Source organism: Kryptolebias marmoratus, linkage group LG14, assembly GCF_001649575.2.
Source record: "Kryptolebias marmoratus isolate JLee-2015 linkage group LG14, ASM164957v2, whole genome shotgun sequence".
NCBI lineage: Eukaryota > Metazoa > Chordata > Actinopteri > Cyprinodontiformes > Rivulidae > Kryptolebias > Kryptolebias marmoratus.
This window is the reverse complement of record NC_051443.1, coordinates 7,346,932-7,373,649: the sequence shown is the minus strand read 5'-3', so window position 1 is coordinate 7,373,649 and position 26,718 is coordinate 7,346,932. Positions and strand designations below refer to the sequence as shown.

The 26,718-nt window shown below is 43.2% G+C and overlaps 3 protein-coding genes across 3 annotated transcripts in view; all 3 read right to left on the bottom strand.

The window, feature by feature from the left end:
* Window positions 1-12,215, bottom strand: part of ttll11 (tubulin tyrosine ligase-like family, member 11) — an 18,417-nt gene extending 6,202 nt beyond the window's left edge. The window contains exons 1-8 of the mRNA XM_017431210.3: window positions 11,331-12,215; window positions 7,454-7,553; window positions 7,103-7,236; window positions 4,683-4,973; window positions 4,274-4,558; window positions 2,895-2,990; window positions 2,701-2,813; window positions 579-824 (exon numbers count right to left, since the gene is read on the bottom strand). Coding sequence (XP_017286699.1) covers window positions 579-824; window positions 2,701-2,813; window positions 2,895-2,990; window positions 4,274-4,558; window positions 4,683-4,973; window positions 7,103-7,236; window positions 7,454-7,553; window positions 11,331-11,762 — 1,697 coding nt within the window. The 5' untranslated portion in view covers window positions 11,763-12,215. The remainder of the gene's footprint in view (window positions 1-578; window positions 825-2,700; window positions 2,814-2,894; window positions 2,991-4,273; window positions 4,559-4,682; window positions 4,974-7,102; window positions 7,237-7,453; window positions 7,554-11,330) is intronic.
* A 1,079-nt stretch (window positions 12,216-13,294) lies between these two features.
* On the bottom strand, window positions 13,295-21,123 carry dipk1b (divergent protein kinase domain 1B). Its single transcript, XM_017431261.3, has 5 exons — window positions 20,681-21,123; window positions 19,508-19,642; window positions 17,874-17,981; window positions 16,253-16,429; window positions 13,295-16,136 (listed from the first exon to the last, which is right to left on the bottom strand). The coding sequence occupies exons 1-5, from the start codon at window positions 20,744-20,746 to the stop codon at window positions 15,324-15,326; spliced, it is 1,299 nt and encodes a 432-aa protein (XP_017286750.1). The 5' UTR covers window positions 20,747-21,123; the 3' UTR covers window positions 13,295-15,323.
* A 2,207-nt stretch (window positions 21,124-23,330) lies between these two features.
* mrps2 (mitochondrial ribosomal protein S2) overlaps window positions 23,331-26,718 on the bottom strand; it is a 4,708-nt gene continuing 1,320 nt past the window's right edge. Inside the window, exon 4 of the mRNA XM_017431262.3 lies at window positions 23,331-24,083. Coding sequence (XP_017286751.1) covers window positions 23,540-24,083 — 544 coding nt within the window. The 3' untranslated portion in view covers window positions 23,331-23,539. The remainder of the gene's footprint in view (window positions 24,084-26,718) is intronic.

The window sequence follows — 26,718 nt, the reverse complement described above, 5'->3', positions numbered from 1 at the left end:
CTCCTGCATGATCTTCACTGGCTTCCTATCAACTGCAGGATTCAGTACAAAATCGCGCTCATCACCCATCAGTGTTTAAATGGGACCTCACCAGATTATTTGAAGGACCTTCTCATTCCTCATTCATCCACCAGATCTCTACGATCACAAGACTGTAACTTCCTTCACCTTCCTCGCTCCAGATTGAGGTCCATGGGAGATCGGGCTTTCGCTGTCGCTGCCCCCCGGCTCTGGAACTCTCTCCCAGATTATTTGAGAGCTCCCCAACCATTGATTGATTTTAAAAGAGGCTTGAAAACTTTTTTATTTAAGTAAGCCTATTCTGCCTCTACATGTTTTTTATGATGTTGTTTTTATCTCTGATTTTATTTATTTTTTTATGATCTTGTTTTTATCTTTGATTTCAATTGCACTGTGTAGCACTTTGAGATTTTTGTTAATGAAAAGTGCGGTATAAATTGGATTGATTATTATTATTATTATTGGCTTGGCTGCACTATTTTGTTTCAGATGGGGAGAATGCTGGCAGCCGTTCCAGCAGATTCGAAGTATAGGGTTTAATGTATCAAAGTGTGCACCTGATGAAGGTCCTGAAGGCCGTGGGGCCGAGCCGCATGTTGCCTTTGACGCCGAGGAAGCGTATGAAGAGAGCTGCGATTCTCTCCACCAGCCGCAGGTAGTTGAACTGCTTGGTGTACTTGGGGTAGACCTGCTTCAGACACAGGGAGGGCAGGTTTCCCATCTCATCCGGACTCCGGCTCTGAGACTCAGGATTCACTGGAATCTCTTCCGCTTCGAACCCACCTGGCTTCAGCTGCGAAACCCTGACACAGAATTGCACAAAAACACAATTGTTCTTCAAAACCTGACTTCGTGAATTTCTATTCGCCTTCAAACACTGTAACACAACCAACCCAGTGAGGTCCCGATAGGCGGACCTGACAAGTTTGATAAATACATAAAGCTCTTCCAGAGAACCAAGGATTTGGTTTAGAAAGGAGAAGGATATAAGTGAAAGTTTATGTGAAGGTTGGGGTGTGTTTACAGTGGGGTAAGCAGCCATGTTGAGGCAAAAATCAGAGTTTTCTGTGTCACGAAGGACGACCTGTTTCAGCGTGGTTAGATTACCACAGTAACAGAGGCTTATCTTAAATATTCTGTGATGTACAGAGGTACCTACTCATGAATAGGTTGTGAGCCTTGAGATTCAGTTAACTATCTGTAAGAAGCTTAACTCCTTCACTGATTTACTTTTTAAATGAAAAATCAGACTTTAACAACCTTTATAGAACGTGATAGTGTTATAAGATTTTAATTAAACGTCAAAATGACATGAAAAAAAAAATCCACTGTCATCTCAAGGTAGTCAGCGTATAGCACTGGGTTTTAATTAAATGTTGGCATTTTAATTGTCAAATTTCAACACAAGCAATGTTTATTCTGGGACCTATTTGTCATGTCATCATTCAATCTAAAATCTTCCTGTTTAACTAAAAGAAACTTCCATCATTTTCAACAAAAGAAATAGCTGAAAAATGTACTCGAAAACTGGAACGGACTTATGCTGGTGTAGATTCTCAGTCATCCAGGCCATGGTAAATTCAAAAAAGGTTAAAAAAACAAAAACAACTGGACTTCTATTCTTCTATTGTTCTCACTCTCCTAACAATAGAGGCTCATTAGGGTCCTTGTTTGTCTGACTCACTGATGGGCCCCTCTGGTCACATGAGTGCAGGTGTTGATTGGAATGAAACTGACTGGGGATCAGGCAAAGACAAGGACCCTAATGAGCCTCTATTGTTAGGAGAGTGAGAACAATTTGCAAGCAATCCAGCTTACATCACATCTCAGCTTTAAAAGCTCAACTCCACACTCTATTTCTGAACTGAGAAAGCTCCTCAGATGAGAAGTGAAACGTCTTCAACTACAGAACAGAAGTCCAGTTGTTTTTGTTTTTAACCTTTTTTGAATGGAACAGACTTAGAAATACTCCTGCTGTGTGCTGAAAAGAAGCTGCAGTTAGATGTAATAAGCTTGAAAAAAGGACGAATTGTGCAAACGACTCCATCAGAACCACATCAAATGGATGATGGAGAAATGTGCATGTACTATATTTTGTCTTGGTTTGCTAAGATGTCCAATAAACAGGAAATATCAGAGGTTAGCTGGTAACAAATTAATAGCCTAATTAACCTATTTGATTTGATCAATGAAGTGATTTGAAGACAAAACAATATCAGGTTAACAAACCTCTTGACTGTGGGGGTAAAAGTTTCAAATCTTTCTGTCCCAACCTAAGCAACAGAAGTCTATTTTGATTTATTTTAAGTTTATTAAAATCATTATTAAAACCGATTCTGCAACATATAGCAACAAGTTTTTTATGTTTTCTTGTTCAGATCTTTTCCTTTCCAGTGCGTTTACAGTGGGGCTGTGTTTACAACGAGTGTGTTTTTGGTGTGGCGTGTTGATGTCGTAGAGTGTTTACTGTGAGAGCGTTTAAGGTGTGGTGCGTTTATTGTCGGTGTGCTCGCAGACTGTCGTGTTTTTCAGCTTAGTGTGTTTGTTTTTACGGCGTTGTGTTTTTACGGCGTTGTGTGTTCACGGCGTTGTGTGTTCACGGCGTTGTGTGTTCACGGCGAGCGTGTGCGCTCACAGTCAGCGTGTTTACGGGACGGTGAGTTGGGTGTGTGCGCTCACAGTGCTGGTTTCTTGTTGAAGGGGTCCATGAGGCGCAGCGTGTCCCTGATCACGCCCACTTTGACCTCCTCGTCCACTGGACTGGGAACATATTCAAAAACTCCTGGTGCGACCTGAGACGACAACGATGCAGTTTGAATACAGGGGCGACGACGCCGCGTGCCGCGACGATGCCGATTCTAACAGAGCCTTACTTCCTGCTCATGTTCGATTCTCATACTGGGGTTAGAGTTGACCTCTAATAATACTGGCTTCAGGTTCTTCATCAGCAGGATGTCGAACCCTAAAACCTGACACACAAACAAATCAAACATTAGATAAGAGCCATTTAATACTCACAAAACAAACAGTTATTTGTTATGAGTCATAAAATTCTGACCAATTAGGAATGTGTAGCTGACGACTATTACATAAATAATCCTGATTAGTGACGTAACAGTTTCTTGTTTTTCTGTTACCATACAGATTTATGTCCAAACCCCTGAGTCTGGAATGTAGTTACCAGGTTACGTATTTTCAGTCATTAGGCTTTTATAATGCTGGTGTCGAGCTCAACCCTGCTGGTTTAGTAGGAAACGGAACACAGACCTTACTAAAAAAAAAATCTTCAGACCTGTGGATACCCATAAAATCTGGAAAGCCCTGCACAGAACTGAACAGGGAGGAAACGAAGAACATCCCGTACGCTGGAGTACTGGGATTTTTCTCCAAACACAACATCTCAGTGCATTCGAAAGCAAACGGGACGCTCAGACAGAAGCTGGTTTATCTCAAAGATAAAACACAGCAGGGGGGTGTCAGCGCAGTCAGGAATGTTCAGACAGAAACCAAACAACCTCTCCACAGGACTCGGCCGTTCACCTACATATCAAGTATAACGACAGCCCTATGAGGACAGTGATTATCTTTTGGACAGAGAAGACAGATGGCTAATCCCCAGTCTGTTTCACACCATTTCAGACCTTAGTCCATATGACCAAAACACTTCTCAGGAGAACCAGGCTGACAACGACCCTAAAGACTCCTCAGGAGGGAGGAAAGTGACACTAATCTGGATCCGAATCTGCATCTAAATTTTGGCTCGTGCAGTTCAAAAGCTTGCATCCCTAAACGTTCTAGTTTGCATTAAGAGAGCTCTTCGGATTCAAAGCAAAGCATCGTAACGCAACAAGAAAATATATCCAACTCTAAGGATTAACCTCGTCCTGGATAAGTGAGAAGTGACATGGGCGCCGCTGATCCATTTTGCCGTGTATATAACATTTTCGCCTGTCAATATGTTCCAGGCAGGACTAACAATTAGTGTTCACCTTAACGCAAATGGAGCAACATGTGTGGGACGCACACCAGCTTTTATTGTCACGGCATGACGTCAAGGTTTGCTGCACAGCCGAGACCAAGTCCCGCAGCCACAGCTTTAACAGCAACCATCGACTTATCTGTTACAACGTACAGTTTGAAGTTAATATGGTCAAGCGGGACAGAGAACGACAACCAGGAGTGAAACGTGAAACTTCCTCTTGTTGTGGCTAAAATGATGACAGAATACTGAAAGTGCATTTCATACGCCCACCTGGAAGCACGTGGGTCCTGGTTTGCCCGGCGGTATATCTGCTTGGTAATAAACCTTCAGTTCTGGCACCACAGCGATGACGGTCTTGATTACGAGGGCGATGATGTCCGACCACACGCGCTTGATGTCGACGCCTTTAGCTGCCAGCCTGTACAGCACGCTGGACAGGGTGCGCTTGCTGCCTGTGCTCTGGCTGTCCGAGTGCACGAAGTTTCCACTGTGCACGTTCAGGGAGTAGTTGGTGAGGTGCATGAAGACGTGGCTCAAGTTCTTCTGGCTGGGCTCCTGCACAAGAGCAAAGATCCTAATGATCCAGATGCCACAGGAGTACATGAAAAGGTTTTATCTGATCAGATCAGCCACCGGCTTCAAAGACTCCCACCCACCCACCCATCACCAGAAAGTCTACCTGGTAGGGTTCAGTACAGAACCGTGTCAGGCCTTCTTTGGCGATGTAGATCTCTAACGGCTCCAGGGATCTGATCAGCACGTACAGACGGATATCAAACTTGAGCTTGTCGATGAGTAACGGCTTCGGGATGTACTCTTGGACCACAGCCTGTTTGGCCTGAGAACCCACCATGAGCTTGAGATCGCTGGGGTCCCGGATCAGGTAGATGCCGTCTCCCTGAGAGCCCCCGTCTGGTTTGACGATGAAGGTGGGGGTCAGCGTGGTCTCGTTCTCCTTCCCCAGGCGAATCTGCAGCAGAGGGCGAGCGAGGACGAGGGCGTCAGCAACTAAACTTTTAGGGTTCCCTGTGATGTTTGCAAACGTTTATATGAAAAAAAAAATGTTTGAAACAGACTAGAACTGAGCCAGTTAACAGGTGCGCTAAATAATACACATTATTCAATCAGTCAGTCACTTATTCATTTATTGACAATTTATTTAATCATTTACCCATTTACTCTTTCATTCATGGCTGAGACTCATGTTGGTTACTTTAACTTACATACTGTCGCTTTGATCAGGGAACCAAACTAAACTAAAACTTAAAGTCTAATAACAGAAACCTCCGTGAGACTTCATCTGTTTCAAACCATTTCAGAGAGACACCGACAAGTCAGGAAGATAAATATTGAATCAATAACATTATTTCTGTTTTAACTTTTGTGACGCTGTCAGAGGAATGTAAAAGAAATGCATAAGAAAAGAAATAGTGATGTTCGAGTGCCCTCTGCTGGACAAAACATGCAACTTACTCACCATCATTTAATTTTCAGTTACTGGTTATAAAATCTTTTATTTAAAAACGGCTTAGACAGAAAATGTATTTAGTTAAAAATTATTACAAATCTGAATTTTGTCAAAAAGGAGACTGCAAAGACAATTAAACTAATTTACTTGTAAAAACATGCTGATTATCAGGACCATCTATTTGTCTTCTAATGAGTCGACTCAAACTACATGTAGAAAATAAAACGTTTATACAAGGTTTACTAAAATGATAAAACAATAAAATGATATGTATATATGTAACTTTAAAATACCTGATGAAGTGGACTGATTAACAACTAGTCAACCAATCACAGATGCAGAAACGAAACAATGCTAATATTTATGAAAATATGAAACAAAGGACAACATAAACTTCTTCAATTTTCTAATTTGTGAAGAACAAATTCAATTTACTTGAAACAAAAAGGATTTGAGGCCAGAAAGTTAAATGAGAAGAAATTAAAAACCTTAATGCTTCTTCTTTATTTTTCAGCTGTTCCCTTTTCAGGGGTCTCAGCAGCGAGTCGTCCTCTTCCATCTAACTCTGTCTTCTGGGCCCTCTGTCCTCACTCCAACTCCCTCCATGTCCTCTCTAAAAGCATCCATGTCTCCTCTTTGTCTCTCACATCCTTCTACCAATACACCCACTGTCCCTCCTCTGCACATGTCCAAACCATCAGTCTGGCCTCTCTAACTTTATCTCCCAGTCGTTCAACCTGTGCTGTACCTCTGATGACCTCATTTCTAATCCTGTCCATCCTCGTCCCTCCCAAGGAGAACATCAACATCTTCAGCTCTGCCACTTCCTGTTCTGTCTCCTGTCTTTTTGTCTCCAAACCATACAACATAGCTGCTCTCACCACTGTCTTGTAAACCTTTCCTTTGACCTTTGCTGCCACCCTTCTGTCACAGATCACTCCTGAAACTTTTCTCCATCCACTCCATCCTGCCTGGACTCTCTTCTTCACCTCTTTACCACACTCCCCGTTTTCCTGGACAGTCGACCCTAAGTACCTGAAGTCCTGCACCTGTGTGACCTCAGCTCCTTGTAGCCTCACTGTTCCACCTGCCTCCCTCTCATTCACACACATGGACTCTGTCTCTCTATGGCTGACTTTCATCCCTCGTCTTTCAAGTGCATACCTCCACCTCTCCAAGTTCTCTTCCACCTGTTCCCTGTTCTCACCACAGATCATGATGTCATCTGCAAACATCATAGTCCACGGGGATTCCTGTCTGACCTCATCTGTTAGTCTGTGCTCAGGGCCGATCCTTGATGCACTCCCACCTGTCCCTCCTGCAGCACACCTCACCACTGTCCTGCTGTCCTCATAAATGTCCTGTACCAGGCTAACATACTTCTCTGCCACTCCAGATGTCCTCACATAACACCTCAGCTCCTCCCTCAGCACCCTGTCATATGCTTTTTCTAAATCCACAAAGACACAATTAAGTGAAATTAGTGCTTCTACACATAAAAATACAAAAGGGTTAAACAGTTTACTGTTTAAAAGATTTATTTAGGGATGTCCCGAGCAGATCTGATTTTTGGATAAGGTTACAACAGGTAGACAGGACAATGGGTTTGTTCTGAAGGGCTAAGACCAGACCTGAGCAGAAAACTGCTGGTACTCCTCAGGCAGGATCCAGGAACGAGGGTAGAAGTCATACTCCTCTGGGAAGAGTTGCTGCATCGTCCTCATGGCTCTGCTCAGGTTGATCTTCCTCAGCATCTCAACCATCCCTGCAAACACACCAGATACTTCTTAGCACAGAGACCCTGAACGCACTCACAGATTAAACACCAGCAATACGTACATGTCGTGGTTACTTAGAGTTAATTACACCAACATTTAGAGTAGAACAATGAAGACTACACTTTACTTCATCTGCACTAAAACACTAAACATTAGTAATAAAAGAGCTTATTTACAAAACAGCAGGCAGATCCTGAGAAATACCTGGGAACTTGTTGACCTGCCCTGACACAATGTGTTCATTGTCGTGGAAGGAAACGCCGTGCCAGTAGATATCACACGGAGCTCGTCTTCCTAAAGGAAACTGAGGAAGAGGAAACAGCATAAAGAAAAAAATGAACCCATCCGTTTCACTTAACAACAGAGAAAGTGTCAGCAGTTAGCATGACTCTTAGTTTGGCTCAAAATAGTAACAAACAGTTCATTTGTTAGTGTAACAGCTAGCATGGCTCAGGGTGTTAACCATTTTATTTGTTAGCATGACTGTTAGCATAGCTCAGGGTGTTAACCATTTTATTTGTTAGCATGACTGTTAGCATAGCTCAGTGTGTTAACCATTTTGTTTGTTAGCATGACTGTTAGCATAGCTCAGTGTGTTAACCATTTTGTTTGTTAGCATGACTGTTAGCATAGCTCAGTGTGTTAACCATTTTGTTTGTTAGCATGACTGTTAGCATAGCTCAGTGTGTTAACCATTTTGTTTGTTAGCATGACTGTTAGCATAGCTCAGTGTGTTAACCATTTTGTTTGTTAGCATGACTGTTAGCATAGCTCAGTGTGTTAACCATTTTGTTTGTTAGCATGACTGTTAGCATAGCTCAGTGTGTTAACCATTTTGTTTGTTAGCATGACTGTTAGCATAGCTCAGTGTGTTAACCATTTTGTTTGTTAGCATGACTGTTAGCATAGCTCAGTGTGTTAACCATTTTGTTTGTTAGCATGACTGTTAGCATAGCTCAGTGTGTTAACCATTTTGTTTGTTAGCATGACTGTTAGCATAGCTCAGTGTGTTAACCATTTTGTTTGTTAGCATGACTGTTAGCATAGCTCAGTGTGTTAACCATTTTGTTTGTTAGCATGACTGTTAGCATGGCTCGGGGTGTTATTGAACGGTTCAGTTGTTAGCATAGCTGTGAGCTTGACACAGGATGTTAACAAATATTTCATTTGCTGGCATAGCTAAGGCTGTCAATAGAAAGCTTCATTCGTTAGCATGACTCAGTGTTGATGGACATCTTATTCTTTAGCGTGACTGGTAGAATGGCTCAGGACGTTAACGAGCAACATCTATCCCTTAGTTATGCTGCTGTTTGACCACATTTCCTCTCTCTGCTGCCGTCTTCACTTGCTTTAATCTCCATGTTTGTATTTGTAATTATTTCCATTATTCACGTGTTTTTCTTCCCACAGACACTACACCGGGTGCCAGCCATTATGTGTTTGTCTCTTTCCTGTCCTCTCGACCCCCAGCCGATCGAAGCAGATGGCCGCCCCATCCTGAGCCTGGTTCTGGTTCTGGTTCTGCTGGGGATTTCTTCCTGTTAAAAGGGACTTTTTCCTTTCTACTGTCACCAATGTGCTGCTCAGGATGGGAGACTGCAACGAAGTGAAGACTCAACGCAATCTGCTGGCTTCCTTAGATACATAACTTTTACTAATTGGTATTTTATCATGTAGGTGATTGTTTTTTTACAGCGCCCTGAGACAACTTTTGTTGTGACTTGGTGCTTTATAAATAAACTGAATTAAAACTGAATTAACATGACTGTTAGAATGACACGGGAAATTGGCAAAATGTTTTATCAGTTAGAGTGGCTTGTAGCATGACTCGGGATGGTAAACAATTCAATCGTTAGCATGACTAATAGCATCGCTCACGAAGTTAACAAACCTCCCAGTCGTCAGGGTGATTGTTAGGATGACTCTGGATGTCAACAAATGAGAGCATTGCCTTTTAAAACTGATCTGATTGGTCCATTCTTCTAGGCTCATTACTGCATTATTTTATGATTAACGTCTTGATTATTCCATCGAATTTCACTGATTATCTTACTGTTTTCTTGAATACTAACTAAACTGAACTGTTTGACTCTCTGACATCCGAACAAGCTGAAGGTTAGCAGCACACCATCTATCGTCACCCTCTGTCAGGCTACCAATCCAGCCGTAACAGAGCTTTCCAACCCCCCCACCACCTCGTCAGGCTACCAGATCCACCCGTGACAGAGCCGCATGTGTTAGCGTGACTCCGAACAGGGAAGCCCTGCTATAAATACACGCGTGTCAGCGTCTCTAACAGGCTCATCACATCAGGAAAGCGGGTCAAGTTAAATCCAAATTTAAACTGTCTTCTGCCTGTATGAACTTTCACTCGCCATTCTTTATGTCCCGGGTTTTCACCTCAGATTGCAGTAAGAAATGATGCTGCAGATAGTTAAAGTTTATCCCCCCTCGTGTTACGTTTTCGCTGCCGGATTTAAACGTCTGCAGTTTGTTTTTTGGCTCAGTTCTGATCAGATCATACTCTTTTATCAACTCCCGACTCAAACAAGACTCCATTTATTGGATTAGAGGAGATTGGGATTAAAGATTTCTCACTGTGGAAAGTCAGCATCATATCAAATCCTGTTTCTAAACCCGTCCACAGCTGACTCCAGACCCGCGGCCAGAGTCCTGGCGTTGAAAATGGACAAATAAAACCGAGCTGCTAAAGTTTCGACCCCTTCGGAGACGATGACGAGCACTTTCAAAGTTTCAGAGGATCTCCCGCTCCTCTGGCCTGGGTCGAGGGGGGGGCGGTCCGTGTGGTAAAGTATCGGCCTTCTGTCTGTCGTTTATGATACCAGAACCAGAAGGGTTCACGTGTCCCGAAAACAAAGTCTGAGCTGCCATTCATTACTCCTCATCAATAATGGAGACAGGTTCATTAGAACCAACAGCAGGTCCCTGAATGATGGGAGCAGCAGAGCGAGCAGAACCGGCTCATAAATGTTTAAAAGCGTCCAACAACTGGCAGATTACGCATTTGATACTACGAGATCCTGTCCGACTCACCGGTCCAATCAGAGCCGCAGCAGCTAATCATCTGTTAAAAGGATTTATTAAGGTGGATTTTATAAATCGCTTTATATCAAACTTTTTGTCTGATCAAATAAACATCCAAAATCCAAACAAGTACTCTAACATGATATGCTTTTCTTTTTTTTTTTTCCTTTTTAAATGAGCTAATGATCAGTGTTAACCTTCTACTGATGACTAAAATAATCAAATAACTTTGCAATTAGAACGTTCTTAATATCCTACATATGTGTAATTATTTAATGACTGATCAGAATAATCTGCTGAGCTTCATCAAACTTTATCGTCACAAGCCCCCTGAAACGCCCAAGCCCTGACTCCAAATCAGGTGTCATTTTCTGTAAATATGTTCGAACAAATAAACTGTTCACAGTCAGTCCCTGACAGCAAGTGAAATGAAGTTTACAGCAGTGGTTCCTAAACTTGTCAGCTTCTGACCCACAAAATAAGAGCAGCAGAGGCTTGTGACCCCGAATATTCCCACTTTAATCGTACAAATTCTGTCATTAAAGACGGACATTGTGACAATGCCACAACCTTAACAACTATGGAACTAGTTTTATCAGTTATTATCGTTGCATCTATTCTTTGCAGTAATTATGATGATTCATTTTATTCGGGGACCCTCACTTCACGCTTCATGACCCACAATGGGGTCCCGATCCCAACTTTGGGAACCACTCGTTTACAGCACTGATGGGAAAACATATCTTTAATGAAACTGGCAACACACATCAAGCCTCTGTTCTCATTCTTACTGATGCTATTTTAGCTGGCATACACAGGATGTACTGGTATCTAATTATTGACGCCTATGAAGCTGAATTTATTTTAGTGACCTCACACTGCATATAGACCTGCATAGGTCACTATGCAGTGTGAGGTCACTCTGCAGTGACCGCACACTGCATTATTATTATTAATAATAATAATAGCTTCCAAAGGTTTACCCCAGAGATGACCTCTGACCTCAGAGACAAACAGAAACCTGGTGAGAGCACACCTCTTTCCACTTCAGCTGCTTGATGCTCAGCTTCAGGGCCTCCAGGGAGGTCTTGGCCTTGGACGTGTCCACCGTCACGGCCCTCCTCTTCCTCAGCCCCTCCTGGCAGCGCGGTTCCAGGATGCTCCTGCCTTCTTGGACGGCCACGTAGTTGCCATTAGTCTCCGACTTGCCATGCGGGACCTTTCCCGTCCCCTTGACTTCGAGGGTTTGCTCACAGCCTGGACTGTTCAAGTTCTTCCCAGCTGGCCCGCGGCCCGAGCCGGCGTCTGGGTCCGGCTTGCTCCGGCTTCTCCTCCTCAGTGTGGGGAGGTCCGAGGAGCCTGGTCCAGGTGTGGGGTCAGAGGGAGAAGACCCGGGCTCCTCGTCCTCCGCCTCCCCACAGGGCTTCATCTGATGAATCTTGACCTTTCCATGATGGCGATCACTCATTATTCACGTCGGGCAGGGCCCAGTGGGACCACAGGAGCTGAACGGAACTAAGGACGTCGGCATCGCTAGCTGAACTGGACTGATGACAATGAGTAAAACCCAAGAAGTGATGCGCTCTTCATCATCTTGTTCTTTGTACAGACGGACTGTCTGAACCGTCACCTGCCAGCCCCTCGATACATCTACAGAAAAAAAAACCCAACAACTGGGAACCTCCTGGTTACAATAAGAAGAATATCTTCTGGACTGTTACAGACCAGTACCGCTAGCTGCTAAACCTGTCATTAGCTCATTAAACTTATTTTGGCTAACGTCCGTTCTGACAGGCGGCTCAACTCAAAAATAGCAACAAACTCGACCCAAACTTTACATTACTGGGACCGTAAGAGCTTTTGGACCTGTGCCGAGCGCTGTGGTGATGCGTGCGGGCTTGTGTTCAGCGGTGTGTTTGTTGTCAGGCAGCAGAAAACAGAAGAAGTCACTGCGCAGACTCCATCTGCTCCACATTAACGCAGCTGAGGCTACGGCAGGCCGTTCTAACATATAATCAAACTACACGTCTGTTATTATGGCAGGCCATTCCAACATATAATCAAACTACACGCCTGTTACTACAGCAGGTCGTTCTAACACATAATCAAACTACACGCCTGTTATTACGACAGGCCATTCTAACATATAATCAAACTACACGCCTGTTATTATGGCAGGCCATTCTAACATATAATCAAACTACACGCCTGTTATTACGGCAGGTCGTACTAACATATAATCAAACTACACGCCTGTTATTATGGCAGGCCATTCTAACATATAATCAAACTACACGCCTGTTATTACGGCAGGTCGTTCTAACATATAATCAAACTACACGCCTGCTATTATGGCAGGTCATTCTAACATATAATCAAACTACACGCCCATGTTACGGTGGACAGTCGTTCTAACATATGTTCAAATGAGGCACCTGTTTTTTAAGGCAGGTTGTTTTAACATATAATCAAACCATGCTCCTGTTATTGCGCCAGGTCGTTTTAACATAAAATTAAACTACACACCTGTTATTATGGCAGGTCATTTTAACATATAATCAAACTACACACCTGTTATCATGGCAGGTCATTTTAACATATAATCAAACCACACCTGTTATTATGGCAGGTCATTTTCAAGGTATATTCAAACCATGCTCCTGTTTTCTACGACAGGTCGTTCTAACACATATTCAAATGAAAACATATAATCAAACCATGCTTCTGTTATTACGGCAGGTTGTTTTAACATATAATCAAACCAGATTTGTTTTAGTATTGACACTCATTTAGGGTTTATTTTAACTTTTAGTAATACTTAAAACAAATCATTAAAGGACTAAAATTATTTGAAATTCATTGCCATGATGAGTGGATGGAGTCTTCTGACTGCGGCAGAAAGCCATCCCGTAGATTGTTTGATGTCACATTCAGACCAAAAGAAAAGCAGGTTGTGGTGTCAGCATACATCCTTAATATTTTTGCTTTTGACGTTCAGAAACATGTTTTAATGCAAACTGACACGACTGTAAAGTTTTCAGGCATCCCATCAAATATGTGTAAAGATCAAAAGGTTTTGTTGCACAGGAGGCTGCAAAAAAAATCAATCTGCTCTGAAGTCTGCCAGACTTTTTGTTCTTCATCTTCTGAATAAAAAATAGAGATGGTTTACTTTCAGTCATTTTCAGTTATCGTTATTTCTTCTATAAATTTACAGTTTCATCATAATGTGCTGGAAATCAACCATTTAAACCAAAGTGAAGTTTATTTGTCTTTAATGTTCTCAGTCTGTTGGCTTCCAGTTTGATTTGTCCAAAGAAAAACAAAAGTGCTCCAGTAAAATTTACAGCTGTGAAAAACTACCACTTCCTTTTACGAGTAATTTAGATATAACACCAAGTCGTCCAATGTGCTGGTTGTTTTATTTAAAAACTTATTTACAAACAGAATTGATAAATGAAATTACAAGTGGTGTCCTGAGAAATTTATGTCCATTTAAAATAAAGCTTAATGAAGCTGACATTAGTATTTAAATCTGCTTTAGCTCTTCTTTCCCATTAAATAGTCAACCATTTCCTTGAATTTATAGTCAGCTTCTGGTGAAAATTATGGAAAATATCAAACCCATAGAGCACAGGTGTCCAATCCTGGTCGTGGAGGGCCATTATCCTGCAGGTTTTAGTTGTTTCCCTGCTCTTCAGCAGGTCTTTAGGTTCTGAAGAAGCCTGTTAATCACTAAGTCATTCAAATCAGGCGTGTCAAAGCAGAGAAACATCTAAAACATGTAGGAAGGCGACCCTCCAGGACCAGGACTGGACATCACTGTCATAGACCGTTTGACTAAACATCCCCAGACGAACACCATCCTGACAGAAGAACTCCCTCCTGACACAGAAGAACCTCCTTCTGACACAAGAACTCTTTCCTGACAGGAAGGATCACCCCCCCTCCAAAAACAACAGCCCCGCTGGACAGACAAACTCTCTTCTGACACAGAAGAACTCTCTCCTGACAGAAAACTCATCCATGACAGTAGAACCTTCTCCAAATGGAATAACTCTATCCTGACATAGGAATCTCCCTCTGAGAAACAAAACCCCCTCTGGACAGAATAACTCCCCTCCGACAGAAGGAGTACCCCTGACACAAAAGAACTCCCCTCTGAGACAGAAGTACCCCTCTGGACAGAAGAACTCCCCTTTGACATAAAATAACTCTTTCCTGACAGAAGGAATCCCCCTAACAAAGAATTCCCTCCTGTCATAAGATCTTCCCCTTGACAAAAGAACCTTCTCTGAACAGAAAAACTCCATTCTGGCAGAAGAACTTCCTCCTGGGAACCAAAACCCCTCTGGACAGAAGAACTGTCCCCTGACACAGAGGAACTCCCTCCTGACAGGTATCCCACTGGTACAGAAGACTTTCCTCTTGACAGAAAACTCCTCCATGACAGTAGAACCTTCTCTGAATGCAAGAACTCCATCCTGGCATAAGAACGTCCCCCTGAGAAACAAAACCCCCTCTGGACAGAAGAACTCCCTTCTGAAGTAAAGGAACTCTCTCCTGACAGAAGGACTCCTCCCTGACAGAAGGACTCCACCTAACAAACAATTCCCTCCTGTCATAAGATCTTCCCCTTGACAAAAGAACCTTCTCTGAACAGAAGAACCCCATCCTGACAGAAAAACTTCCACCTGAGAAACAAAAACCCCTCTGGACATACAAACTCTCTTCTGACACAGAACCTCCCCTGACAGCAGAACCCCCTCTGGACATAAGAACTCCCCCCCTGACACGGAATAACTCCTTCCTGACAGAAGGGGTCCCCGTGACACAGAAGACCGCCCTCTTGACCACCCTCTCTGAACAGAAGAACTCTATCCTGACAGAAGAACTTCCCCTTGACAAAAAAACAAAACAAAAACCATCTGGACAGACCAATTTCCCTCTGGCACAATAACACCCCCTGACAAAAGAACCCCCTCTGGGCAGAAGACTTCCATCCAGATATAGATGATTTCAGTGCGTTTCAGGAGTACTGTGTGTTAGAGATTTTCTTCCACAGTAACGTCTTCAGGTTGTTCAGAACTAACGAATGGTGGACCTCCATCTGGCTCGCCAAGCCGCTGAGGGTCACACAGGTTCGAAGCTGTTTCTCCAAGTCCCCCCGCAGGTCAGATGGGGCTCCAAACAGCAGGAAATCCTGTAACAGCACACACACCTTCGCCAGATTGGGCTGCACCACCTCTGTGTTGCACTGCTTCACCAGCCGATCGCAGGTGGCCGTGCAGTCCCGACCGTACGTGCAGTCTGCGTTGCTCTCACATCGGCGGCCCTTCAGGTACGCTCGTACAGCAGCCTCTGATGCCACGCTGCGCAGGTCGGCCATCTTGCAGTCATACTTTGCATTGTAGCCGACGTGGTAAGGGCTGGCGTCGCAGACCAGAAAACTGCCGTACGACCCGTGGAAAACCTCTTCCACGAACTCCAGCAGGCCGATGGTGATGCGGGCCCTGCGGGGCCACGATGGAGCCAGCCAGTGGTTCAGGCCAGAGCTCAGGGCCTCGGGGACGACGGCCTGGAGGTAAACAGGCACCTCCAGCCAGTAGAGGGAGCTGTGGCTCACACGCTCTGTCACATACAGGTCTCCACAGAAGCCCAGCAGCTTGGGGGTGTGCTCCTTCTCCTGCAGAGCCACCATCAGGAGGAACTCGTTGATGTGCAGAAGAGCCCAGATAGACTTGGCTTCTGCCAGAGACACTTTTCCATCCTGGTTGATGTCTGCCAGAGTAATGACCCGGTCCACCAACGTACTCAGAGACGATTGTTCGCCGAGGTTAACCTGCCGGAGGGAAGTCAGTTTCTCTGGTCATCATATTGTACATGTTCTACAAACAGAATTATACAAAGCTAGTTTCTGTGGCTGTTTTCAAATAAGTGCAGTGGCTGATGGGAAACCTTCAGGAAGCTGTGGAGCATCTCTTTAAACTCGTCCATGGAAGTTCCACGAGTCGGCTTGTCAAATAAACTCATCTCTGGTCGCAACACGGAGTCCGGCCCTATGTCTGGGTCCACTGGATCCTCAATGCTGCATTTGATGACCACAGACTTGTCCTTCCAAAGTCCAAAATACACCTGCAGGTCCAGAACCAGAACCACGGTCAGAGATGAAGGGAATTTCTTAATAATAAAAGCCTTTGCACAGTAGTAAAAAAACGTAATCCTGACCCTTTTCACCGCATTGTTTTTAATTTAAAATGTTTATAAAGGTTTATGGATCAGTTGCATATAGAGAAATCTCAAAAGATAGAATCATGCATAAAAAGCTTATTTCTTTAACTGCTTCCTCTGAGTCTCAGTACATTTGTTATTGTTTGTGTTTTAACTCTATATTTGAACATTTTTAGGTCAATTTCTTCCTTTTGTAGTGATTTTGCATCTATTTCAAGTATTTACCTCCGCCAAGAAGGTTATGTTTTCAGCAGCGTCTGTCTGTCTGTGTACAAGATTACTCAAAAACTTATGAATGGATTTCATAAAATTTTCGGGAAACGTCAAACATGGTACAAGGAACAAGATTAGTTTGTGTAATAACTTTGCAGGGTCAAGGGTGATCACCACTGATTTCAATATCATGGGGTCAAAGGTCAACATCACAGTTGACCCACTGCTCTAACTATGTAACAGTATAATGTAGGATTGTCAAACTGCACAGCTGGACACCTCATGGGTCAAAGATGATCCCTGTTGAGTTCAAGGTTCATGGGGTCAAAGGTCAAAGTCACAGGTAACCCCTTTGTTAAAAACCTGTCTCTGCTCCTACATGTGACCCTTTTGTTTCCTCCAGCAAGGAAGTGCTGTTTTCTGTCTGTTAGCAAAGATCAGGTAAAAACTAATGAACAGATTTGGATGAAATGTTCAGGAAATGTTGGGGTTTGTCACAAAAAACAATGGATTACATTTTCGTGCTGATCCCGATTATGATGTGGATTGCATTATTTCTTAATCACACTGTGACCTTGGCGGAGGATTGCGCTCTCTGAGTGCTTCTAGTTTCTGTTTGTGATCATTCCGTGTTCCGTCGCTGAAAGACGTTTTGTGAAAATCTCTGTTTGTGGTGTTCCTGTTTCAGTAGTTTGTGAGTTTTGTTTTAGTTCTCATGTATTTCCGCAGAGGTTTTACAACTCTTTTCTTTATTTTGTGTCTCATTGCGTATGACCTCATCTCCCTGGGACCATTTTCTTTCCTCCCGTCTCCTCTCTTCATCGAACATACTATATGTTTTTAGAATTTGTGTATTTCGACGATAATTTCCGCCCTTGTTGCTTTTGTCTTTTTTCAGTAAAATCACATCTTATTTTGTGATTTCTGTATTTTTTTTATCTTTCTCTGCAACTGGACATCAGACAGCGTTAGCAGGACTTCATTATGTCTGACAGGGGCACACCTTACTGACCTGGGACCAGCAGTGAGCCCGTACTGCCACATCTGTTATCCATCTAATGTGATGGATAACACAGATGTCCCTACAGGTACACTTGAATGATTAGGTGTGTGTTTTATCTTGTGTATCTTTCACCTGATGTGTAGAAGAGGTGGACATGCAGCGGTGCAGGCTCAGAGTTTTCTGGTCACACAGAGCCTTACAGGATGAACCTGATATTATCCCCCTTCTGTAGTGGTCACACTGTAAAACAAACAAGAAATACTCAACAAAAGGAAACAGGAAGTGACCTTGTGTATTCAGAGATTGTGTTACTTAGACACAATTTCAAAAACAAATCCTTTTTTCAAAACACTTCCATTCCATTAGTGGAACACCCCAGATCTTTTGCTAAAGGATCTCAGTTTTTGGTTGTTTATGTAAGGATTTTTTGTGTTTTGGCAATTATTATCTTATGATCATGTTCAGTTCCTTGTGTATCACTTTTCAGTTTCTGCTCTCAGCTCCTGCCTCACCCTCTCCCAGCTGTTCTACTTTTTTTTAAAAAAAACAGATCAGGTGTTTTAAGTTTGTAATCAGCCTCAGCCCTTTATATTTCCCTCCTACCTTCAGTCAGCCATAATCAGCTCATGCTGCAGTTTGGTTTCTCCTCTGTGGCTTCCCGGTTGTGTTCCTGCTATGTTTTCATTCCTGCTCTTTAATTCAGTCCTCTTTGGTGACATCTAGTAGCCAAATGTGTAAAGAACAGCAAGAAACTCCAAACTGAAACAGCTGCTTCATTGTGGTGGCCCTTTTCGACGAGGTTGAGTTGACAGCTTCTGTTTAATATGTGACATCTCTGTCTGAATCTTTTGGCTGTCATTGTGCTGCTTTAAAACCTGGCTTTGTGTGGTTGAAAAGAATAAAGTTATGTCATTTGATGAGTAAACGTCTTTGAAACGAAGCAACTGTTGCTGCCCATCAATCTGAGAAGGGTTAGCGGACATTTCCAAACTATCTGGAGTCCATCGCTCTACAGAGAGGAAGATTATTTACAAGTGGAAAACATTTCTTCCCAGCAAATTCACCCCAAGGTCAAACTGTCCACTGCTCAGAGAAATGTCAAAAACCCCAAGAGCTACATCTCAGACTTGGCAGGCCTCGGTTAGGAGGTTAAAGATCAAAGTTCATGACAGGACGAGAAGATAGACTTGTTTGGAAGGGCTGCAGGAGAAACCCTCTGCTCTCTAAACAGAACATGGCAGCATGACTTAGGTTTGTGAAGTTTCTTCTGAATGAACCACAACGTCCTTTAGACAGATGAGACCAAAGTAGAGATGTTTACCCATAATGCACAGCACCGTGTTTGGAAAAAAACCAAACAGCACATACTAGCTGTCAGCACGGAGATGGACATTCAGCATAAAGCTAACAATCAGTTAGCTCAGCACAATAACAAGAAATAGTTTAGTTTTATACAGACAATAATAAATAAAATCAACATCATTATCTGTAGCTCTGTGAAATGATAGCTACATTTAATGTTACTATATTATGTGTCATGATAGCTATAATACAGCTGTGTAATATTATACACAGACACACAGCTGCAGATTTAGGGATAAATATTAAATGAAGCTGAACGTTTGATCTCAGCACAGATTAGTTGAGTTTTCTGTGGCATTTGAAGTGATGCCAGTTCAGTTTTGCTTGAAGCCAACGTTCCCCTTCATTAAGGAACAAAAAGATGCTCCATCTTTCCTTTGAAACGTTCACAAAGGAGTACTTACAATGACCACGTGGCAAACGTGGCCACGGCACAGTTCCGCATAGGAAGCATACTGCATGTAGACGATCCAGCTGACGATGAGGATGCCCAGCCAGGCAAGAAGAAGGTACTTCACTTTAATGGCTGGGAGGCGACCCTGAGGACAGGAGCAGGAAGTGAAAAGATCAGATCATCAATACAGAGAGGCTTTCAGATCCTTTATGTAGAAGTAACAAACTGACCATTTGACCAATACAGTTAGTACTGTACATATTACAGTATATACCTAATGTACATGTATACTTGTATACTTAAGTACTGTATAAAATATATAATATGAATACATGATGAGTGTGTTTAATGACACACAGCAGTAAAAGTTAGCAATGATCTTTTAGTGTGCAGAAGTGCTTAACTTGGTTTAACTTGGTTTTCTTTAGTTTGACTCAGTTCGAATTAAGTTTGACTCAGTTTTAACTCAAATTTAACTTAGTTTGACTGTTTATTTTAGTTCACCTCGGTTTAACTCGGTTAAAGACAAGGTTTACCTCGGTTTTACCCAGTTAGACTCCATTTAGGTCAGTATAAATCCATTTTACCTCACCTTAAGTCATTTTAAACTCAGTTTAAATGTAAATTTACTTGGATTTAAGTCGGTTTGACTCAGTTTAACTGTATCATGTTAAATAGATAACAGTTTTAACTCAGTTTACCTCAGTTTTTACCTCAGTTTGACTTTCTGAACAGGGCCAAACCAGAGGAAAACCATTAGCTGTCACATCATCTGTACACAGGAATATGGAGTTTACCCACACATGAAACACACATTTATATTCCAGATTTATGGACTTGTTTTCTTTGTTTGCTCAGTTTATAGAGCAGCATGTTTTGTTTTGTTTTCCACACAAATATTTACTCCAGTTCACTACAAGCAGCTGAGAGAAAATGCTTTTTTAAATTTGTCTTACGCATCTAGAAAACAATGAGATGTGATAAAATAAATTTTTAAAAAATTATAATAAATAAAACAAACAGTAAATGTAGTTGACTAAAAACGAAACGGTCCAGGTAATATTTTAATATTTTAATGCTGCAGCTCCCGGTGTTAATCTGAACATCTGGACCCATTTCACACATACTGCCTGCAGAACCAGAACCAGAACCAGAACCATCCCGGTGCCGTTCGGCCACCTACCTGCAGGCCTTTAGACAGAGGCCAGAACAGCACCAGATGGAGCAGTCTCCTAACGGACCGGGCCATCCTGATTCAGAACCGGAGCGACGAACCGGAGATCTTCATCACCTCCGCATCCGCCATCCGTCAGTCCATCATCATCATCATCATCGTTTGGACCAAAGAACCATCGTTTATTACCTGATCCGTTTATTACAAGGAGCACGGTCCGGTTCTTCACCGGGAATCATCCGTCATTTGACAGAAATGAAGCCTAAATGGATCCGTTTCGGCTCCAAAAATCCTCCAAGAATGTGAAACCAGCCGATCTGGTCCACGTGAAGACCCCGACAGAAACGGGACCGATCGGGGGGAGTGAAGCGACGAGCGCAGAACCATCAGAGAGGCTCCAGAACCAGAACCACAACCAGAGCCAGAGCCAGAAACACAGCCTCCTTTTAACCTGCGCTCCGTTAAAGGCTTAGGCGCATGCGCAGTTTGTGTCCGCCGACAGAAAACCTCAGCGGCCCCCGGGAGAGATCCCGCTCTGCAGAACCGAGCTTCTACAGAACCGAAACCCCCCCCCCCCTCAATTCCAATGAAGTTGGGACGCTGTGTTAACGCTGTGTTAAACAGAAGACGGTGATTTGCAAATCCTTTTTTAACCTACATTGAGCTGAATACACTACAAAAAAACAAGATATTTCATGTTCAAACGGATAAACTTTATTGGTTGTTTTGCAAATGTTCACTCGTTTTGAATTTGATGCCTGCAACATGTTCCAAAAAATGCTGAATCCTCAAACGACACCTGTTTGGATCATTCCTCAGGTGAGCAGGTTCATTGGAAACAGGTGAGTGTCATGATTGGGTATAAAGGGAGCGTCCCTGAAAGGCTCAGTCGTTCGTAAGCAAGGATGGGGCCAGGTTCACCACTTTGTGAAGTTTACAAACAACGTACAATTGAAAGAAATTTAGGGATTTCATCATCTACAGTCCGGACAATCTGGACAATTCTTGCAAGTAATTGTCCAGATTCTCAGGCGGCACTGCATTAAAAAGTGACATCATTCTGTCACGGATATTACCCCATCAGAAAACCACTGTCAGTGAACACAGTTCATCTCTACATCTACAGGCGCAACTTAAAACTCTACCATGCAAACACCCAGAAACGCTGCGGGCTTCTCTGGGCCCGGGCTCATCTGAGATGGACCGACGCGATGTGGGAAAAGTGTCCTGTGGTCTGACGAGTCCACATTTCTAATTGTTTTCAGAAATCATGGACATTGTGTCGTCGGGTTAAAGAGGGAAAAGGACCATCCGGATTGTTATCAGCGCAAAGTTGAAACGTCAGCCTCTCTGATGGTATGGGGGTGTATTAGTGCCCATGGCATGGGGGAACTTGAACATCTGTGAAGGCCCCATTAATGCTGAAAGGTCCATACAGGTTTTGGAGCAACAAATGCCGCCATCCAAGCGACGTCTTTTTCACGGACGTCCCTGCTTATTTCAGCGAGACAACGCTGAGCCACATTCTGTACGTGTTCCATCGGCCGGTACCGGACTGGCCCGCCTGCAGCGCAGACCTGTCTCCCATTGAAAATGTGCGGCGCATTCTGAAGCCCTAAAACCTCAGGCTGTTGAGCAGCAAGTTGTACATCCAGCAAGGATGGGAAAGAATTCCACCTACAAAGTGTCCTCAGTTCCGAAACGCTCATTAGGTGTTGTTAACGCGTGCAAAAAAATGATCAAGTTTATCCGTTTGAACATGAAATATCTTGTCTTTGTAGTGAATTCAATTAAATAAAAGAAGTTTCCGTTTCTGTACGTTGTTGCAATCTAACTCTGTTTATGTATCAACCCGTTCAGCTCGTTCAGGACATGGGTGCTACGACTTTTGGTTTGAAAACTTTTATGTTTTTTTCAAAATATTTAACTATTTGCTAATATTTTCCCATAGAAACACATTGCAGTGTTTTCAATTCATTCATGAACATCGTTCTGTTTTAAATCTGCTTCAGCAAACTGGCTGTTTTTATCTTAACTACTTTTAGTTTGCAGCTACTGTTCTGCTACTTCTAGCTTTTAGCTAGCCTTTAGCGATTTTTAAGTGTTAGCACGCCTTAAGCTACTTTTAACTTCTACTAGCCTTTCATAAGTTTTAGTCTTTAGCCATCCTTCAGCTATTTATAGTTTTAAGCATTTAGCTACCATTTTGGCTCTCATTTTGCTTCTTCATTTAGCTAGCCTTTAGCTTTTAGCTAGTTTTTTTTCTTACCTTCAGCTAGTCTTTTGCAACCGTTTTAGTTTCTCTAGCAAATTTTGCATTCAGTGTTCAAGCTGGTTTAAAGAACCTTTCTCGAGTTCTCGTGCTTTTGGTGTCGATTAAACACGTTCGGCTTTAAACGTGACGACTTCCACACTTTCAGCTGTTTTAAGAGAAATTTCAGTTTGAAATAAAAATAGTTTTTTTAAAACATCTAAATGAGACTTATTTTCTCTGTTAAATGCTGTCATTGTCAAATTACTGCAGCATCATTTTATGTCTCGAATGAAAGTTTAAAAAGTGTATTTTTTAGTCAACAGATGTTTTTTTTAGGATTTTAGGAAGACAAGAAAACAGACCTTTGAGGTAAAAATGATGAAGAAAAAAAGCACAACTCGGACATTATGTGAAGACAAACATTTTATGTAGAAAGTCCTCCCAACATGACAAACACAAACCTTTTCCTGCAGATAAAGATGTCTCTTAAAAAGGTTCAGTTCAAGAACACCTCTGATTACAGAAGACAAACGTCCGCAGTCTGAAGTCCAGCCGACGCACATCCGATGGTTTCCGACAGGGAATGGACGACAACGCGAAGCAGGAGTTTCAGCTCATCGGGACTCAGACGGAGCCGACAGGCCGCGGAGGAGCTCCATCTGTTTCCGTTTGTCTTTGCCGCGGTTGATGGTCATCTTGAACAGGCGGCAGTACAGCTCCATGGCGACGGGAGTGTCGTCGTTCCCCGGCACGGGGTACGTCACCAGGCTGGGGTTGCAGTTGGAGTCCACCACGGCGACTGTGGGGATGTTCATCTTGGCCGCGTCCCTGACGGCGACGTGCTGCTGGAACACGTTGTTGAGGGTGGACAGGAAGATGATGAGGTCCGGCAGGCGGACCCACTGGCCTAACTGGATGTCGGCATTGGTCAGGAGGCCGCCCTTCCAGTACCGCGTGTGCGCGTACTCGCCGCACTCCTTGGCCGTGGTCTCCACCAGGTGGCAAAACTGCCGGCGGCGGCTGACGAAGAGTATGACGCCGCCGCGATAAGCGACGTGCGCGGTAAAGTTCAGAGCCAGCTGAAGGTGCTCCATAGTCTGATCCAGGTCGATGATGTCGTGGTCCAAACGGCAGCCGTACAGGTACGGTTCCATCAGCCTGGAAGGAGAACTACCGTTAAAAAAAGACTCCACAATACAAATAAAACGAGTCGCATCGAAATATATCAAAAAAGCAGAACTAGTCAGATTATTCTGATCGGATAAAAGAAAATTATGATTAAAACAACAACAAAACACTAAATCACTGCAGTTCAACAAGTTATTTCACCTGTTTTTTTATTTGAACATGAAACAAACATGTTATAATAACCAGAGATGCGTTGGAGTATTGGCTTTAAATCGTCACCAGCTGTTATTCAATTTAACTAGCTAATCAACACTCAAAAATCCAATATTTTTCAGGTCAGTGAACCCACCGCAGCCACGTGGACTGTCTGTAGGGCAGTAAGATAAACAAATAAAGGTTTTTTTTTATTTGTTTTAATTATTACTTTGGACAAAGCTAAATGGAGATCTTGTAGGGAAAAAATAATTCTGTAATGTTGTGAAGTTTTGTGCACAGAAAAACCATTAGAGTTATATTGTAGATACACTAATTATATTTTCTGTTGGTGTTTATTTGCACATATCCCTCTGTCTAATTATCTGGAGGATATTATTTGCTGTTTTCTTGTGACACAGAGAGAGAAAGCTCAGTAACCTGGTGGTTCTTTTGGAGAAATTACTTTTTACGAGACATATTTGATTGTACATTTTCAATTTACCCAGCAATTAGGAAGAAAATCTCTCTTTGGTAAAAACAGTCTGATAGTATCAACTTCAGATTATACTTAGAAATTTTAAACGTTAATTGGTTCTTTACACAGCAAATATGTCAAACTCCAAATGGATTCAATAAATACTGGGGGCTTTGTGTGGGACGTTTACGTGTTGTCCCCGTGCACGCCTGTGTTTTCGCCTAGGAACACTCTCTTGCATGTTTTAGTTGTTTCCCTGCTCTTCAGCAGGTCTTTAAGTGCTGCAGAAGCCTGTTAATCCCTCAGTCAAACAGGTGTGTCAAAGCAGAGACACAACTAAAACACGCAGGATGGTGTTCCTCCAGGACCGAAGTTGGGAATCACTGCATTAGATTGATTGGTAACTTTAAACTGTGGCCCCGTCCCAATACTCACACTCCACCCTACGCCCCTCTATGAAGGGTGTACTCAGTCGAAGTGCACAGAAGGGTTCGTGTGCGCAGGTTACAAGCGTGCAGACATTAGAGAATTGAGACAGTACAGGTTATGTTATCAACTTCTGAGCCATAACTATTGCCTCTTTTACACGGACCCTAATTCAGAAGTCCGGCTCTACTCGGCTCGGCTCTATAAAGAGCGCATCCTGTTCACACCGGGCAGTTTGGTCGGGAGCAGAGGAACGCCTCCTCGTGTTGCGGGGGGCGGGGCCGCGGTGTGGGGGGGTGCGCTACTGAAACTTGCTGCAAGTTGTGTAAACAACTAAAGCGCTATGGACAACGCTGGCCCTGTGTTGTTGCTGTTTTTTAAACTTATGGGGATTCTCCTGAGGCTTCAGGAAGAGAGGCGCAGTGGAAGAAATGCTCTGGATGCTGCGATTGTTGCGCGGAGTAGGACAGCTGTTATCCGCCGGAGATTTCAGGCTTTACATCACCTTCAGCTGGGAGACAGACGGCAGAAATGTAGCAGGGTAAGCTAACGCTGTTGTTTATATTCCTACTGTTCGCTCTTTATGCTTGCATCTGGTCACACCCACGACCAATGAGTGAACAGGAGCTAAGCTTGCGCCGCCCACAAAGCAGGACCGACCCGGCTGGCTCGACTCCGAAGCAGGGACCAAAGAAGCAGGGACCGAGTGCGAAAAAAATGCAGATGTGAACGCTTGCAAAGCGAGCCGAGTGGAGCCGGGACCGTTAGGGTACGTGTGAAAGGGGCACATGACATCCAACATGGCGGGACCGGTCCTTGTTTTGGTTTTTTAAAAAGATGCCAGTATGATTTTAAAAGTACAGTTTAGGTATTTTTGCTTTCCAAAGTCATTGCAGGAGATATTTGGCTGCTCAAATGTGTTTTGTTCTGACTTGTTGAATATGGAGCCAAGTTTGATGATATTCACATCTGTACAGCAGAGTGAAACAATAATTACTTCAATACTTTACATTTGAAAACGGCTTTTTTTCGTGACAGACGCTGCTCGCTCTGTCACCACTGCCATATTTCTGCCGTTTAATTCAAAACACTTTCATTATCAATGAAGGTAATAAAAAAATATATATATCAAAACATCACATGCAGTGATAAATTGTGGGTAAATACTTTGCTGAAGTCCGCCTGGATGCGGGCTTAGCCTAAGGGCGGATGTAGGACGCAAAGGGGGCGGGGCAAAAGAGCACTCCGGAGAATCGGGACACACTACGCACCCAAACCCCTCAGCATGAGCGCGCATTTAAAGGACACGAGGGTGGAACAAGGGTGGAAGTGCGAGTATTGGGTCCGGGCCTGTGAGTGAAAGTGTGAATGGTTGTTTGGTTGAATGGTTGTTCAGCTGGAGAACTTTCTCCAGCTGAACAGAAACAAAACTGAAGTTATTATCTTTGGACCTAAAGAGGAGCGAACTACAATCAATGCACAGCTCCAGTTATTACAACTAAAAACCAGCGATCAGGCCCGAAACCTGGGATTAGTGATGGACTCTGACCTGAACCTTCAGAGCCACAT

Excerpts from the sequence above, each read along its gene's own strand:
- dipk1b (XM_017431261.3), bottom strand. The coding sequence starts at position 20,746 with ATGGCCCGGTCCGTTAGGAGACTGCTCCATCTGGTGCTGTTCTGGCCT. Across the intron at positions 19,643-20,680 it reads CTCTGTCTAAAGGCCTGCAG|GGTCGCCTCCCAGCCATTAA; the intron begins GTAGGTGGCCGA and ends TCCTGTCCTCAG. Across the intron at positions 17,982-19,507 it reads ACGTTTGCCACGTGGTCATT|TGTGACCACTACAGAAGGGG; the intron begins GTAAGTACTCCT and ends TTTGTTTTACAG.